Source organism: Anabrus simplex, chromosome 1 (genome assembly GCF_040414725.1).
Source record: "Anabrus simplex isolate iqAnaSimp1 chromosome 1, ASM4041472v1, whole genome shotgun sequence".
Lineage (NCBI taxonomy): Eukaryota > Metazoa > Arthropoda > Insecta > Orthoptera > Tettigoniidae > Anabrus > Anabrus simplex.
In genome coordinates this window covers 1,262,660,739-1,262,679,570 of record NC_090265.1, presented here as the reverse complement: position 1 = coordinate 1,262,679,570, position 18,832 = coordinate 1,262,660,739, and the positions used below count along the sequence as shown (strand labels likewise).

General features: G+C 37.0%; 1 protein-coding gene across 3 annotated transcripts in view; it reads right to left on the bottom strand.

The window, feature by feature from the left end:
- Window positions 1–18,832, bottom strand: part of Hacd2 (3-hydroxyacyl-CoA dehydratase 2) — a 332,961-nt gene that overhangs the window by 192,100 nt on the left and 122,029 nt on the right. For all 3 annotated transcript variants that reach the window (XM_067152070.2, XM_067152072.2, XM_067152071.2), the window contains exon 7: window positions 9,707–9,834. In XM_067152070.2, the coding sequence (XP_067008171.2) occupies window positions 9,707–9,834 (128 nt within the window). The remainder of the gene's footprint in view (window positions 1–9,706; window positions 9,835–18,832) is intronic.

Sequence of the window (18,832 nt, the reverse complement as noted above, 5' to 3'; positions counted from 1 at the left end):
TGCAGACTCTGACATGATCAACCATGATCCTTAAATTTAAAAATATAATTTACAAAAGGATTTTACAAATACATTCCGAACAAAATCTGCCAACTTGCAACTTATGAACTATATGCTCTCTGGCACACATAACTTAGAGGTTCTTTGATAACACCTTCGTACAAGTTCAACATTTCAAACCAACTATACATCTAGTTACAAATTCAGTTTTACAATGCAATTTACAGTGAAGTAAACGTACTCTCCAAAACTCTAGGGTACATCAAGTGACACTGAACTATCAGAGACAAACCGCAAGGTAAATATATTAAACTACAATCTACATATTTAGTGAAACAAGAAAAGGGAATGCCTCGACAACAAACAGGCAAGCCCAGCTGAAAAGCTAAGGCGTCATAAATAATTAATTTGGTGAATCTAGGTCAGGCTAGGGCAGACTCCTATACGAAATAGCAACCGAACATTACGGAAATTTTAGCCAGAGTGGAATGCAAGAGTGCTTACCCGAAGGTGGCCCATCCCGATAGCGAGGCGTCGCACACGACGTAAAACTTCAGACAGACCAGGCCGAGACGAGACCAAGACCAACACAAGACGACCAAATGCTGCCTCGCACTCTATATAAAGGTAAACCCTGTCCTTGGAGTAGCCATTCAGAATGCATGAGTCCACCTATCCCCTCCTAGGTTCACCAATCACAATTCCTACTACAGTCGCGAACTTTAAATAATTTTCTCGAATACGCACGTTCGCGAATCTTCCATTTCTAGAATAGTTAGAAAATGCCTTCTAGAACACATAACCAACAAAAGGCAACACACCCTGTTCAAAAATTCATGTAACAATTTCTGGATACTTCCAGCAAGTACAGAATTGAAATTTACTATTTACAAATACATATGTTACAAATATTACACTGTACAGGTTAGGTCGTTACAAATAAAACATACTACCACACTTTACAAATAAAGTCTTCAATAAACATTTTCCACTTCCACTACATTGTTCACCTGTGACACTTAACACATGGGTGACGGGCCCCGAGAAATCTCGTTGTACGCTCACCAGCGGTAGGTGACGGGCCCCGAGAAATTTCGGTTTTAATCACGACATTGTTTTCGGTCATCCTGTGACATCTCTTGACCATATATTGAATTATTTCGGACTTGCACATTGAGTAGAATAAATCGTAGATGTATATCTGCTACTTTTCTTTTATTCACGGCCTCTTTTATTCTTTGATTTAGTTTCGAAATGTCGACTTCCTTTCTGCCAGTTCAGTCAATGACAAAATGGAGCGTCTGCGGAATATGATGTTAGCTGACGACGATAAGAATTATATGCCGATGATCATTCAAATGGATATAGTGATAATGAATTAGTGGAAACTGAATGTGAGAGTGATAGTGGAAGTGATATTCACGCCTCTACACACTGTAATTTACCCAGTGTGCTTATTTATTCAAGTGACTCTGACGACGACAACGATGTAAACATTAATGATGTGTTGTTAAATTAACACGCACTTGCTTGCTTATCTTAGATATGTTGAAGTACTACTAGGGGCATTGGTGGGTACTCATACCAACTTTAAAGATAAAATCTTGACTGGTTTAATATTTATGTACATTTTTATAATCAAGTGCACCCTAGTATGCTTAGTAGAGAAATGTCCGGTCCACAGGGTATGTGACAAGCTCAAGCATCCGGTCAGCAATGTGTTAACAATATTGTGTTAATATTTGAGTCTAAAAACATGACAATTACTTGAAGATTACAACATAGGTGATTGGTTCTTGACATTAAAAGATATTACAATAAAGATAAAAATCAGAAAGCACATTCCATTTAACTGTCAAATGGCGTGTTGCTAAAAACTTCAGGAAAGTTGAGCATTGGCAATGATCGTTGATTCTTGAAGTTAATAGGTATTAATTTTCATTTATCTATATATATAAAATAAGAGTTTTGTCTGTACATTGCTCAGAATTTGAAAAAAATGGTATTTCTGTATCGGCCATGTCCCCAGTACACGGAAATGCATTTTTACTTTTTCGCCATGTCTGTCTGTCTGTCTGTCTGTCTGTCTGTCTGTCTGTCTGTCTGTATGTACACGCATCACGAGAAAACGGCTGAAGAGAATTTAATGAAAATCGGTATGTAAAGTCGGGTGATGAACCACTGCAATCTAGGCTACAAATTATTTTATTCACACTGAGTGAAATGGCAGTTTAGGGGAAGGCCTGAAATGTAATTCTCAAATAAGTTATTATTGTTATTATTGGTCGTATCGATAAATAATACATAACTAACATAACTTTAGTTATATCATAAGTTAGTAGTAGTTATGTAAGAAGTTATTAAATTTCCGATCACTTATGTCTTATACATTGTTACCGTACCGCATATAATCATAGATATTCATGAATTTGGATTTTTGTTACTAAGTCCATATCAGCGCCGAGTCATGAGAAAATGGGTAAACAGAATTTATTGAAAATCGGTATGTAAAGTCTGAGAATAACGAACTACAGTCTACGATATAAATCATTTTGTAAGACACCCTAATATCAGAGAGTCGAAAGAAAACTAATGTGAAGGCCTGCAATATAGAAAGCTCATAAACTTTATCAACAATAACACTGACCATTGTTTGTTGTGATGTGCTTTTTGTCTTCTGTTTCCTCTCATCCCCGAAAGATAGGATTACTGCAGCGTACCGAGTTTTTTTAATTTGCTTGACGTCGCACCGACACAGGTAGGTCTTATGGCGACGATGGGATAGGAAATGAATAGTGGTGTGAAGGAAGCGGCCTTGGCTTTAAGGTACAGCCTGGTGTGACTGGTGTGAAAATGGGAAACCACGGAATACCATCTTCAGGGTTACCGGCAGTGGGGTTCGAATCCACTATCTCCCGGATGCAAGCTCACAGCTGCGCGCCTCTAACCACATGGGCAACTCGCCTGGTTGTACCGACTGTAAACAGCCTGCCTGTATATTGGCGGGAAGTAGCTGGGGTGTAAGATAACTTTCTTCTTTAGCACGCCATTCCACTGGTTCATACATTTTATGATATATCTGGTACGTAACACACTGGTTCATCATAGTATTCGAGCTATTCAATCCCTACTCTGAGGCACTGATTGGAATGAGTAGTGTGCATATTTAACGGAATAATGACAGAGGAGTGTTCACGGCAGTCTGCGACCTGGTTATTCCAGCTCTGGAACTTTGGACTCTTAGATCGGCACCGTAGTACTGTTCGTTGAAAGTGAGAAAGTGTGCAGTGTTTCATTTGATCGAGGATTTTATGTGATAACATTGCTTTCAATCGCTACATTCCTACTGATGTTTTTGTAATGATCTATGCTGAATTCAGTTAGGAAAACCACCAAGTCAGTCTTTCTGAGAATCCCGTTGCGAAGCACGGGTACATCAGCTAGTGAGCAATAAAACCTGTTTAATTTTGATTATCATGCTTGGAAACATGTTGAAAATACAAGACTATAAGCTATAATGTTAAGGGAAAAAATATGACTTGTCATAGAAATCCGCCCCCTAATTATTATTTGTTAGGTACGCTGGCAAGTAAAACAATTGTGATCGGATTGTTTTTCATAATTAAATTGAAATAATAAATAAGGTAGTTCAACCTATTCAATACAAATAAATAACAAATGTAGTGTTACATTCCTATTTAATTATAAGTGGAAGCAGTACCGGTTTCAACCTCAATCCGGGATATCATCAGCCGAATAAAACGCAAACGACAATGCATAGATAAGAAAGAAATTAAAGAACAAGTCCCCACAAAAACAGTTGAAGAGGTAATATAAAACAACGGGGATAGGCTCTGTAAAATTCTGAAGAAGTAGAAGGTAAGTCACTTAAAAGAAGCAAGGCGCAATCTTCTGAACAGCAGCATAGCACACGCAAAGTTCGGCACTGTCTCATAACGTTTAAGAGAAGCGGAGAACAGTTAAGTGAGCCAGCTTGCATACACTATCAGGCGCGAAGTCACAACACAATCCAACAAATATGAAGATCCAAAATCGTGCAGAAGCCGAAGGCGAGTCGCTCGATTGAAGTAAATTGCCAGCTCCCAAAGATCAGCACGACATATTCAACGTCTGGCACTGTGCTTTCAAACGCCGACGGAACTCGATGAATAGCTTAATGATCCAGTATTTGCTTCGGTCGCGAAAATGTACATACATACAAATATATATATATAAAATATAATTCAATATAATTGAAATATGTAACTATGATCTTGTAGATTTTTTAGAACAGTTGACGTAAAAAACAATGGTGAAGAGAAAAATGGTAAAAGGCGCAATACCGGAAACAAATGAAAAACATATATGCACAGTGCGTTATTTCTTGAAGATAAAAATTCAGGTCGTAATTGAAGTAGTCAAAGTCAGCGCAAGGCATGAGTTTAAATTTGAATGTGCTATTGGCTTTATGTTGCACCGACACAGTAGGTCTTATGGCAACGATGGGACAAGAATGGGCTAGGAGTGGGAAGGAAGTGGCCGTGGCCTTAATTAAGGTACAGCCCCAGCATTTGCCTGGTGTGAAAATGGGAAAACACGGAAAACCATCTTCAGGACTGCCGACAGTGGGGTACATACCCACTATCTCCCGAATACTGGATACTGGCCGCACTTAAGCAACTGCAACCCAAAATGCAGGTGGCACTATAGTATATTAGTATACAGTTCAATTCGGAAAGTAGGTTTTTTTTTTTTTTTTTTTTTTTTTTTTTTTTTTTTTTTTTTTTTTTTTTTAGAGGAGAGGTGAAAAGAAAAGAAGATAGGATAAGTTAATAAAGGAAGAGGATTAGTAGATACGAGAAGATTAAAATGATTTGAAGTTAAAAGACGATGGGAAAGGATAAGATAGGGAAATAAAGGAGGGGTAGTTTAGGGTGGGTTATTGGAGGTAGAAAACATGGGTAGGAACTTTGAAAGGCATGGAAAACTGAATTCGGGTTTAGAAATTTAGAATTTTTGAGAAGAAGAATTAGGAAGTCAAATAGGATATTGGGTTTCTCAGAAATGTCGTTTAAATTGAAATTAAGGTTGAAGTATTGGTCAAGGTGAATAAAACAATTTTCAGTAGTGTTTATCATCTTTTAACTTCAAATCCTTTTAATCTTCTCTCATCTACTAATCCTCTTCCTTTATTAACTTATCCTATCTTTTCTTTTTACCTCTCCTCTAAAAAAAAAAAAAACCCTACTTCCTGAATTGAACTGTATACTAATATACTATAGTGCCACCTGACTTTTGGGTCTTCACATTCAAATTTAAACTCATGCCTTGCGCTGACTTTGATTACTTCAATTACGATCTGAATTTTTATCTTCAAGAAATAGCGCACTGTGCATATGCGTTTTTCATTTGTTTCTGGTATTGCGCTTTTTACCATTTTTCTCTTCACAATTGTTTTTTACGTCAACTGTTCTAAAAAATCTACAAGATCATTGTTACATATTTCAATTATATTGAATTATATTATATGTATATATATACATTTTCGCGACCAAAGCGAATACTGGATCATTAAGCTATTCACTGAGTTCTGCCGGCGTTTGAAAGCACAGTGCCAGACGTTGAATATGTCGTGCTGATCTTTGGGAGCTGGCAATTTACTTCAATCGAGCGACTTGCCTTCGGCTTCTGCACGATTCTGGATCTTCATATTTGTTCGATTGTGTTGTGACTTCGTGCCTGATAGTGTATGCAAGCTGGCTCACTTAACTGTTCTCCGCTTCTCTTAAACATTATGAGACAGTGCCGAACTTTGCGTGTGCTATGCTGCTGTTCAGAAGATTGCGCCTTGCTTCTTTTAAGTGACTTACCTTCTACTTCTTCTGAATTTTACAGAGCCTATCCCCGTTGTTTTATATTACCTCTTCAACTGTTTTTGTGGGGACTTGTTCTTTAATTTCTTTCATACCTATGCATTGTTTTTTTTGTTTTTATTCGGCTGATGATGACCCGGATTGGGGTCGAAACCGGTACCGCTTCCGCTTATAATTAAATAGGAATGTAACACTTCATTTCTTATTTATTTGTATTGAATATGTTGAACTACCTTATTTATTATTTCAATTTAATTGTGATACATTGCAATACAGAACATCATGAAATTTTTATCTTTAAACGGATTGTTTTTATCATGTTTTAAACCTACTTCTCTCTCAAAAAGCCCTATATTGGCCCGAGTTACGAGATATTAAACGATCACTTTGTTAATAATCTTGCCTGCCTATATTAATGGCCTAGCAACGACCGTGAATATTTCTTAACTAAAGTAAACTTGTTTCCTCATCCCGAGGAAGGGAACTGCATGTACCATTTTTATCGCATATCAACCTTCCTGCCATTCGTAAATCTCGGGCAATACGGTACCGGGAATCAAACTCCGGCTCCCGAGAATGGAAGCTAATTGTGCTAACCATTATGCTGGCGGACATTCTTAGCTACAAAACAGACATATATACATGACTGATGTGTGCTTGCAATGCATGGGTCGGACACGAAACTATTCACCTATCTGTGCGACGTCATCAGAGCTGCAGTAGGCCTACGCTATGGAGGTGGACATTTCTAAACTACGAAACACAGATGTGCCGCACGACTTCGACGCGTTTTCATTGCATGGGTCGTACGGACAAAACTATTCACAAATTTGTGTGATGTCATCAGAACTGTATAAGGCCTGTACCTGCTTTGAAGCAAAATCGTTCTTCTCTGACGAATTACGTTGGGGTGTCTTATATGCGAATTTTGCTTTTTTTATTTTCTTCATCTCAAAAAGCCAAGGGGGATTTAATACGCGAGGGAGTATAATACATGAGTAAATACGGTATACCATGGGAGTTGACCCTGGAAGCAGTAGTTTCTCCCAAATCCACGTACTCATGATGCCCTCTTGACAGAGTTAGCAGTGGAAAGCTCAATGCCTGCAAGACTTTGGAGAAAGAATGTCCCATAGGTCTGGAATCAACAATTTGGCTGCTATCAAATGTGCTGAGGTCTCATGCCTTACTCATCCTGAGCTTAACTTACTCATACGACCAGTGCAAGGTCTGAAGACATCACAGTCATGTACTATTACATTTGCCAGGTTGATTGCAGCGCCATTCATCCAAAATGGCAGCTATCTCTAATTCAGTTGCTCATCAGTGTAAATCCCAATACTAATGGTTAATGAGTAGAAGATAGAAATGCAAGATCCAGGCCAATGAGATGAAGAATAGGATTTATGATCAAGCGGTCTGAATATAAATAATCTAAGATAAGCGGATGATGCCACTTTGATAGCTAAAACCATACTTAAAATTAAGGAGCAGAGTGAAAGAATGGGACCAAGATTATCAACAGAGTTACCATCAAACATGAAGATGCATGATGGTGTGATTAATACGGCAGATAGTTTCTCTCTTTTGGGATCAAACATCAATGACAATGACTCTGACAGTCCAGAAATTCACTGCAGACAAACTCTTAGTAAGGCAGCATTCAAAAGACTTGATAAGATCTTCAGATCCCCCTAGTGTATCTGTGCACACAACAATCAGAAAGGACAGGAAGCACATTGATGCATTAATGCATTTTGAGTTATGGTGTTGGAGAAGACAATTACACATACCTTGGACTGACAAGAAACTAAATACAGTGAAACCTTGTTAGTGCATTCCTCATTAACACGTTTTCCCGCTTAACACGTCGTAAAGTTGAAGTCCCGATTCTTGTCGTATTAAATGCATATAAAAATACCTCACTTCTCGCGTCATGAATATTCGCTATTACTGCTTAGTATGATCACATTTTTCCTAGCCTTGAAAATGTCATTTGTCATTCCTTGTGAAAGGAAGATTTCCAATTCGGGTAAGAAAGAGCCCTCACTACAGTTGCGTGATAATGGGAAAAGAAAAGGCCTTGAATTCCTAAACTTCACAGGATGTTGCACCTTCAGGGAGCGAGCCATTAGCCATTCAGTTTTGCTTGCCGGTTAACAGCGAGATTGCTGAATAACACAGTGAGCCTGTTTGTGCTCGTATTTCGCACTCCATTAAGAAATTCAAAATTTATTTTCTGTTCAGTGGTACAATGAAGGGTAGCGAATATTTGTCAATTGTTAGCCTGCATCTGGATTAGGAATGTAATCGTGTGAAGTTGGCTAGCGTGGTGCATATTTGTCTTGTGACAGTCTAGTTATGTATTCGGAAAAAAGTTGTAAAATTCCGTACTAATGAAGACAAAATTAAAATCTATCAGAAAGTGGACTGGCACATGCACCTTTAAGCATGCAGGGGCAGCGTAAATGTCAAAACTCGCACCATTGAGTTTCGATTTCGAGTCTTGACTCGATCATTCAAGTTAGTCAAATTGAAGTTTTGCGCTCAAAATGGTGCAGCCACAAATGGTCGAGTGTAACTTCCAATTCTTTGTTTAAGCGTGAGACCATAAAATCAAGTTTAATAACACACTGGTCCAAAATAAAAGGATTCTACCACCATTTGTTTTAGAAAGAGTGTGATCTGCAATAATACTTGATATTTTCATGGGCACCCATGCAAATGTTTTCATATTTGTCAGTTTTTCACACATTTGAGTGCACTGTTGTTATTTTATAATCCCTAACGGGAAAAGTTTTCATATTTGTTCTCTCATGTTCTTCACACCTTTTAATATTCACCTCTCATCTTTAGAAATGGTAGATATAGTTTTCACACTGTAAAGGTGGATACACGATGTAAAATGCCGAAGTTTTGGAAAAAATCGTATCTAGTGTTTTCATATCCCTGTTGGATAGTTTTTGTTCATGTATTCAGTACTACGTTTTCTCGCTTAACACGTTCTTTTTCCTTGTTCCCTGCAGAAATGTCTTAATGAGATTTTACTATAAGTGGGTTATTCAGAAGCTCAGACCAGATCTATATCCCTTGCGGCCTTTCTTGTGAAGTTAAAGCTGAGTTACTTCGGGCATATATTGAGATATTCTTATTCTATCAAGAAAATGATTAAACTTAAAAAATTGAAGGAAACACAGAGACGAGGACAGCTGCCACCGACGTGGATGGACTTCATCAAAGAAGCAACAAATTCATCACTGAAGGATCTGAAATGTCTAGTTGAAAACAGAAACACCTGGAGGCACTCCATCCACACAGTCACCCACAGTTTACATCCATTTGATGGCACATAGAGAGAAAAATAATAGCAGAAAAGGATAAGAAATAAGAAGTGCAAGTGGAACCATTGCAGGATAGGATAGAGGAATCAAGGGTTACTTGATATGGACACTTGAAGAGAATATAGAGAAAAAGGATACCTGGGAAGATGCAAGAGATGGAAGTAGAACTGAGGAGACAAGATAGCTGACAATAGCTGAGAGGAGTGGAAGAGCAGGTGAAGTAAATTGGGGAGGACTGGACCAAAGTAACTATAAAGATCGTGGGAAGACAGAAAACGATGGAGAGTTTTTTCTAAACAAACCTGGCCAGTGGCTGGAAACTGTGCAAGATGATAATGAAGAAGAAGAAGAAGAAGAAGAAGAAGAAGAAGAAGAAGATGAAGAAGAAGAAGAAGAAGAAGAAGAAGAAGAAGAATGCCCATTAACAACTATTAGAGGGAAAAAACCTTACAAATACTTATGGAAATAGCCAAGAAATATAAATACAATCACCTGCATAAATGGTGCAAGGACACCTCCTTTTGTATATCCAAACAAAGGGTGCATGATCTCCAGAATTTGCATAAGCTGGCAAAATTTCATTGCACCGCCAACAGCCTGGTAGGTTCCTTCCATAGAATCTATCAAGAAAACGTTGTCACATTATTACACAAAAATTATGAAACATAAAACACATATACAGCCTGCACAGATATCACACAACATATACTCATATTATTATAAACGGAATTCTACAATATCCTCTGTACTTATATCAATATGTACATACTGTACAGTAAGTATCACAAATTTACAAACAATATTTAAGTTCAAAGCACAAAATGCAGCTACAGTGAGCATTTCTCACTTGCACTGTCAACAAATTAACGAACAAACTTTCATAACGAAATGTAACAAACTGAGTAACAAGATCGGGTACATATAAATTAGAAAAAGCCAAAAAGAAGTAACTTGCATTGCATATTCCAATTCACATGAGCTCTTCATCATAGGTTTAATTACTGTATTATGCAATGATAAAAATAATAATTATCGACACTGTAAAAGAATTACAACAAATGAATTTCATGTTTTGTTCTGTACTGACTTACAACTATAAGACAAAAAATGTTACTACAAAAGAAACCTTATTAAAACATGTCCACTTATACAATACTCTTGTCAACTATTCAGTTACAATAAACAGTGTATTTGACATGAGTGCATGTTTCAATCCTTATGGGATCGTCCTCAGTTAATATTAAAAATCATAAAGAATACAAGTTAAAATACCCTGGATACAAAGACATTTTAAAATACATAGATGACACACAAACATATTAAAATCATCTTGTAAAACATCTTGCTGCTTTTACGTATAAAATGATCATGAAGGTCTGATTCGTGATAGTGGTATCTGATGAGGTAGTATATGCAGTGAGGAAGTGCAGCAAGATATTTTACAAGTTGATTTCTTTTGTAGAAAAATGTTTTTGGTCTTATAACTGTAAAAAATTTCAAGAAATACTTCTGTCAAGCTGCTTAACATATTCATTTTGATGAATCACAGAAGATAACATGGAAGCAGCAACTGTTAGAGGTTCCCTTTGATACAAAGTGTAAGGTCAAGATAGCGTCAGCGAAGGATGTGAGTGAAGATAGCTCCCGGTTCTCTTGCGAAATAATCGGGAATAAGTGTGGTGTAAACAAGAAGCGAGTGAAGAATGGTATCCAGTGTGAAAAGTGTTTAATTTGGTACCATTTTGAGTGTATGAGTAGTGCTGGTTTTGCTAAAAATGAAGATACTTGGACCTACGTGAGCTGTGCCGAGAGCAATTTCAATAGCGGTAACAAACCTAGGCCTACAATGGTCAACGAATCGCAGGCGTCTCATTCCTTGGAGGATGGAGGTAATGATAATGTACTTGTAATTCTCTCTTTATTGCAACAGGATTTACAAGCATTAAAAGCGGAGTATGAGATTTTAAAGGAGAAGATACGTTTACTGGAATCGAAAGTACCGGTACCAGTAAACACTCAGAATACAGATGGCTCCGTGAATTCTAGCACGTGGTGTTAAGTTGCTTCAGATTCTACGAGGAAAAGTGTACCGTTAAATAAGGACAACTTTGTAATTCACACCAAAAATAGATTTTCAGTCCTGAGGGAAGTAAGCGATACGCAAGGACTTATCCGTATGGGAAGCAGTCAAACGTATAGCGCAAAATCCGTTACGAGAAGCAGCAAAGTTAGGCCTAAAATCCCACACAGTGCACCGGCGAAAGTGTCGAACATTCTTATATTTGGTGATAGCCAGGCGAGGGGAATTGCGGAGAAAATGAACAATGAAGATATTGCAGCATCGGCCGTCATCTATCCTGGGGCCCCAATCAAGAAGGTATTGGAAAACACGGAACAGGCAGCAAGAAATCTTGGAAGTTGTGATGCAGTAGTGATCATCGGCGGGACGAATGACGTAGCTCAAAACCTAAGAAAGTCATTTCTAAACTTAAATATACACTAGGTAAGCTGACTCACACTAACATCTTTGTAGTGAACGTGCCCCACAGGCATGATTTGATTAGACTCATGTGTGAACACTGAAGTGGACAAAAGTTAATACAGATATGGTTAAAAATTTTAAACATTTTCGTAATACACAGGTAATTGATAGCACCAGTTTCGAGAGACACTGTTACACAAAGCATGGCCTTCATCTAAACAATTCAGGTAAACAAAAGATAGCAAATATTGGTCTATATTTTATTAATCTTAAGATATGTACTGTAAAAAAGGCAACTCCCTTGAGTTATAATACTGACCAGGAAAACTAGTAGAAAGAGCCAGATGTACTTCAAGCTGGCTCAGTCAACTAGAAAATGAAACTCAGGAAAGTAAGGAATTTCAAGTTACCAGATTGCAACAGTCAAGTTTTAGGGAGGAAGGGGGTCTGAGATTGCTCTTGGTAAACTGTCAGAGTGTAGTAAATAAACAATTAAAATTCGATACATTGATGGAATCTTATGACTTTACAAAAGAAAATATTGATAAAATCCTCCTATCAATACAAGTCAAGTCATCTGTTAGATGAAGCAAAGTCTATACATGTTTCAGCCTAATCTCAAGGCCATCTTCAGTAGTAAAACAATGATTACATAATATACAAACAAATTAAAAATTGTAATGATGTGAAGTGACAGTGATCATGATGTGGTGATAGGAGTGGAATCGTGGTTGAGAGAAGGGGTGGGTAATAGAGAAGTATTTTCAGATGGGTACACAGTCTATCGTAGAGACCGAGGAGATAAAAAGGGAGGGGGGTGTTTATTCTGGTGAAGGATCATGATCACTGTCACTTCACATCATTACGATTTTTAATTTGTTTGCATATTATGTAATCATTGTTTTACTACTGAAGATGGCCTTGAGATTAGGCTGAAACATGTATAGACTTTGCTTCATCTAACAGATGACTTGACTTGTATTGATAGGAGGATTTTATAAATATTTTCTTTTGTAAAGTAAAATACGGAATGAGATTCATAACTTGCAATGGAATCTTATGAGACTGATGTGGTGATAGGAGTGGAATCGTGGTTGAGAGAAGGGTTGGGTAATAGAGAAGTATTTCCAGATGGGTACACAGTCTATTATAGAGACCGAGGAGATAAAAAGGGAGGGAGGGGGGAGGGTGATTCTGGTGAAGACTGTAATAATGGATGTAGGACTCGTACCAAAAAGGCTTAATAAGAGGGTCACACAAGACAAGAAATTGTACAGAAAAACTAAAGTTGATGAATTTGGGACTTACCTTAAATCACAATTCAGTTGTTGGATAAGTGAATGGAGTAATGTGGATACACTTTGGGCTAAATTTAAAGGAATCATTTGGGAAGGAGAGAAGAGATTTGTACCTGTTAAGAAGGGTAAAATGACTTCAGACCCTGTTTATTATACAAGGGAAATAAGGAAATTAAAAAGAAAATGTAGAATAGTAAACAGGAAAATCCAAGGGGGTAGGGAGAGTAGAGAAACTAGAAAACAGCTAATGAGGGAACTGAATAGAGTGAAAAAGGAAGCAAAAGAGAATTATATGAATGGCATACTTCAAGAGGGTAATGACCACAAAGGGAAATGGAAAAAGCTGTATTCATATATCAGGAATCAAAAAGGAAAAGGAATCCAAATTCCTACAATGGTGGGAGAAGGGGGTGAACACTATTTAACAGATACTGAGAAAGCAAACCTATTTAGTAGGGAATTCAGAGATTCAGTAGATGACTGTCAGGAGTTGGAAACCGAAACAGAAGATAGAGAGGGAGAGACACAGAGGGAAACAAGAATCTTCTCATTCACAAATGAAGATATTTTCAGAGAAATCCAACAGCTTCAGCAAGGAAAAGCAGCAGGAAGTGATCAAATTACTGGGGAGGTGTTAAAGACAATGGGGTGGTACATAGTGCCTTATTTAAAATTTCTTTTTGACTATGTCATAAATAATAGTGTAATACCAAAGGAATGGAAGGAATCTATAATATTACCAATTTATAAAGGAAAGGGTGATAAAAGGAAACCAGAGAACTACAGACCAATCAGCCTGACCAGCATAGTTTGTAAAATACTGGAGAGTTTAATATCAAAGTACATCAGAGGGATATGTGATGATAAAAATTGGTTCATGAGGAGTCAGTATGGATTTAGAAAGAAATTTTCTTGTGAGACACAACTGGTGGGATTTCAGCAGGACATATTAGATCAATTGGATTCAGGAGGCCAGTTAGATTGCATAGCCATAGATCTTTCCAAAGCCTTTGATAGAGTGGAACATGGAATATTATTAAAGAAATTGGAAGGAATAGGATTGGACGTAAGGGTTACACGTTGGATAAAAACATTTCTAAATTCAAGGGTTCAGAAAGTCAAAGTTAATAATGTATCACAGGAAGAGAAAGTTTGGAAGGGAATTGCACAGGGTAGTATAATCGGTCCATTACTTTTCTTAATATATGTAAATGATTTAGGGAATAATATAACATCAAAAATCAGATTGTATGCAGATGACATAATTGTTTATAGGGAAATAAATAACATTGAGGATTGTTCAGAATTACAAAGGGACCTTGAGAGTATCCAACAATGGGTTGAAGAGAATAATATGAAGGTTAATGGAAGCAAATCAACTGTTACAACATTTACAAACAGGAGTTTAAAACTGAATTTGAATATACTTTGGATGAGGTAGTTATCCCAAAAGATGGCAAGTGCAAATACTTAGGTGTGAGATTTCAAAGTAATTTGCACTGGAAGGGTCATGTGGATGACATTGTTGGGAAAGCATACCGATCATTACATGTCATAATGAGGCTACTTAAAGGATGCAATAAAGAATTAAAAAAGAATTAAAAGAGAAAAGTTACTTAAGTATGGTTCGTCCATTATTGGAATATGCAAACAGTGTTTGGGATCCTCACCAAGATTACCTAATAAAAGAAATAGATAGTGTGCAGAGGAACACAGCAAGATTTGTAACAGGGGATTTCAGGAGAAAGAGTAGTGTATCAGAAATGTTAAAGGAACTTGGGTGGGAAACTTTAACTAAGAGAAGGGAGAAAACTAGATTTATAGGATTATATAGAGCCTATACAGGAGAAGCAGCATGGGGAGATATCCGTGAGAGGCTTCAGTTGGAAAATAATTATATCGGCAGGACTGACCACAAATATAAAATTAGAAGGAATTTTAGCAGAAGCGATTGGGGTAAATTTTCATTCATTGAGAAGGGTGTGAAGGAGTGGAACAGTTTACCAGGGGTAGTGTTTGATCCTTTTCCAAAATCTGTACAGATATTCAAGAAGAGAATAAACAGCAACAGAGAAAATAAATGAAATGTTAGAGGGCATTCGACCAGTGCAGGTTAATGTAAATAAAAAATGTCTGTGAATAAATTAATTCCATCCCCTGGTCTAAGGAGTTTGGACAGCCAAAGTAGGGGACTGCCTGTAGGGGTGAAGTACAGTGTGGATTTCGTGGGCCCTGGGACCGCTACGGTAGCTGTGAAGGCCCTTCAGGAACTCTGAAAAGTGGTGGCAAAAGGGGCTCTGGTTAAGACGTAGCGGGTCGTTATGCTACTTAGGTTCCAGAATGGGTAAAAAAATAAATGCAATGAATGTAAATTTTAATCTTATACCAGTTGTATAGTATCATTTGAAGTAATTCCACATACTGTATATCAGTTGACTATATTTGTAAGTAGTACAGGAGATATTATAAGTAGAATTTTGTAAACAATATAAAATTATTAAGGATGAGCTGTGTGTTTAATAGAAAAAAATTTTTAGCATAAATTGTATAATATTGTATTCTAGGAAAATGTTCTTCGTCTCTTGTTAATTTGAAATTTAGTGCTCAACAATAATGTATCTTAGTGTACCATTTGCCACCGAGGTAGACACCTCGTTTGCAAATAAAGAGATTTTGATTTGATTTGATTTGATTTTGAAAGTAGTACAGGGTCAGGGTGGGTTGAAGATCTAGGGCAGAGCTATTCAGTTAGTTTTGCCATCGGACCATTCTGAAAAATTTATAATGACAGGCAGGCCACACTTACTTACTACAAAGACATACATATTTGCATATGGAGTAATGTTTATTAACTTTAGGTGGTATTAACAGAAAATACAGAAATAATATACAATTTTATAGTACTTTACCTCCAGAAATTATACAGATTGCATAACTGAAAATTATACATATAAATGACAATGTGCAAAGAGACATTTTTTGTTCTTTACTAACTTGAAAAACTTGAGGTTCATATGATGTCAGAGTAATCTCCTCTACTGGGAAAAGGCTGATTCACAAATGTACATTAAGCCAATCAACGTTATTAAGAGTAAATCACGTTTCATCAACATATGGGAATAACCTTGAATCAATATCAGTCCAAAACTGAACCATTCCTACTTCTTTCAAGCGGCCAATCTATCCATGTGCCGATCTCAGCTCAATTATTTCCAAGTGTAGAAGGTTTTCATTGATCGGAAGTAGAATCTGAATTTTACACAAATATGTTGTCCCTTGAATTTGAGTGGCTTTCTTATGAATTTCAATACTTCTTGAAGCAAACTTTCACTTTCTAGAAGAGGATACTTGTTCCCATCCAAGGTAGTGAAAACCAGATATTTTAAATAAATATCTATAATTATCTTTAATAAAAAATATTAGTAGATACGTAGAGTATAATAAAAGTAATTAACTTACATACAGTTATCCTCGTTATACTGCCATCATTTATTCAGAGTGTAAATGGCGCAATAAAGAGGGTGGTGTTAAATTGAGGTCACATTTTAAAACATTAATTTCAATGACTTATGCTATATAGAGACATCGTTTACAGGAATGTTCTGGAATAGTATTCATTCAATATTTAATTTATGTAGGTTTTGTATTCTTACAATAACGTGGCAGATATTACATGCAATTTTTATACAGTTATCATAAGAAAAGTACAGAACCTTAAATCAGGTCTGAAAAATGATTTCAATGGAGTATACAGTACATCTCTGATATAACACTGCAAATTAAATCCTTTCAAAAAATGAACTGATCTTGGACTGAACAGATCTCACTGTGAACTAAAATAGCTGAATGAATGGCAATGAGGTGATTGACCATTTCCGTTGAGAAAGAAATTTGTTCAAAATTAACCGTACAAATGGTCTACGCAATCTTCAGGCCCTCTAGTAGTGATCTTCTGATGCACCAGTTCAGGTATTTCACTGTCATTTGAACTTTTTGATGGTTTTACTAAGTTAACAATGTTGTCAGCCACAAGTCCCTGAAACACTGGCTATTTTTGGTCCATTGCTATGAGTTCTTTTACTGTGAGAGTTGCACCATTTGGAAGAAGTTTAAGAGTTTCCTCTAATGCTTGGACTGTCTTGGTCTTCCTCATATGAATCAGCTTCAGTAGTGATTCCAGTGTGGGACCAGGAGCTCCTTGTTATTGTAGTTGAAACTTCTCTCCAAGCAACTTTGATATAGAACAAAGCATCCTTATTAAGGCCACGGCCGCTTCCATCCCACTCCTAGCCCTTTCCTGTCCCATCGTCGCCATAAGACCTACCTGTGACGATGCGACGTGAAGCCAATTGTAAAAAAAAAACACCTGACACCTGAATCCCCATCTTTGAATGATTTTTTTTTTTTTTTTTTTTTTTTTCACTTGTATGTCTACCCTTTAGTCCCATTTCTCTACAAGGGGTCGGAGATGATTTTTTTTTTTTTTTTCCTTGATATCACCTAGAATGTCCTTTAAAACTTTTGATTATTCCTGTAACCATAGGCTGAAGATATCGAGTGCATTGAGGAGAAAGAAATTCCACCCTGATGTTGTTTATTTTAGCTGGGAGTTTGTGACAAAGTTCATCATCAAGAATGAGTAACATCATTCTTTATTCTCACATCATTGTTGAAGTCTTTGATACATTTGTCAAATTCAACAGCAGTCATTCAATGCCTTTCCATTATTCCTATACTCAACATAAACCAATGAGTTAAAAGTTTAGAAACACCAAGGTTTAGTAGACTTACCGATCACTGTCACCTTTCTTTTATCACTTCCGTTGGCACTGGTACAAAATAGAATGGTTATTTTGTCCTTGTATTTCTTGCAACCCTTTACAGTAGCATTGGATATAGTTTTATCAATCAGGTTGCATACGATTAAATAAAGCAGTTTCATCCAAATTATTCACATCACTTGCATAATCATTTTTAATGAATGCTGAAAAGTTTTCATGGCCCTCTTGCACAACCGTTAAGTCAACTTCTGAAGTCTCACCATGCTTTACATGCTCCGTCAGTCCATGGCGTTTTTTAATTCTTATTAAATAGCCAAACAAACCTACTACAGTGTCATAGCAGGCGGAGGGGTGATACCCTGATGTGGCACATCCCAGGTGGCAGATAAGGGGGTCCTCACCGGTTTATCGGCGGACTTGAGTGAAATAAAATAGCTCTCGCGGACCAAACACTCTCCACAATCTCATTTTTCATCATATTTCATTCATCACCTTTTCAGATCACGTCTGGAATTGTAAACCCTGACCACGGCCAGACTTTTGATCATTGATCAGACGATTAACCTAGCATGAGGAGGCCTCTATTGAAAGAATCCACCGGTTTGGACAGCTATTATATAATCATCCAAGCGAAGACACCATTCGGATGCGGTGGAGTGTCAGATAGAAGATTAAGGCGAGTTTGAGCGCCTAGAGACATAATGAACAATCATACAGACTAATCAAACTATGTACTTAAGTTCAACAAGCCAGGAAAGTTCTCATATTTGGCAATGTTAAATATCAATTGATGAAGGTTGGTAAGTTAAAGCATCTAACTGATATTATGGATCAACACAAAATTGTGATCACAGCTGTTGAAGAATTACGTAATAATGATCAGAACCCAATTGAATCAGGTGGGTATCATCTCTATAAAAGACCTCCAGGTGAGAGAGTTATGTGGAATGTTCCTCAATTCGGAGTTGGTTTCTTGGTACACAATAGAATTCTAGATTCTATTATTGATTTTTCCTCAAATTCCCCACGAGTAGCATTGTTAATGATTAGAGCTGAA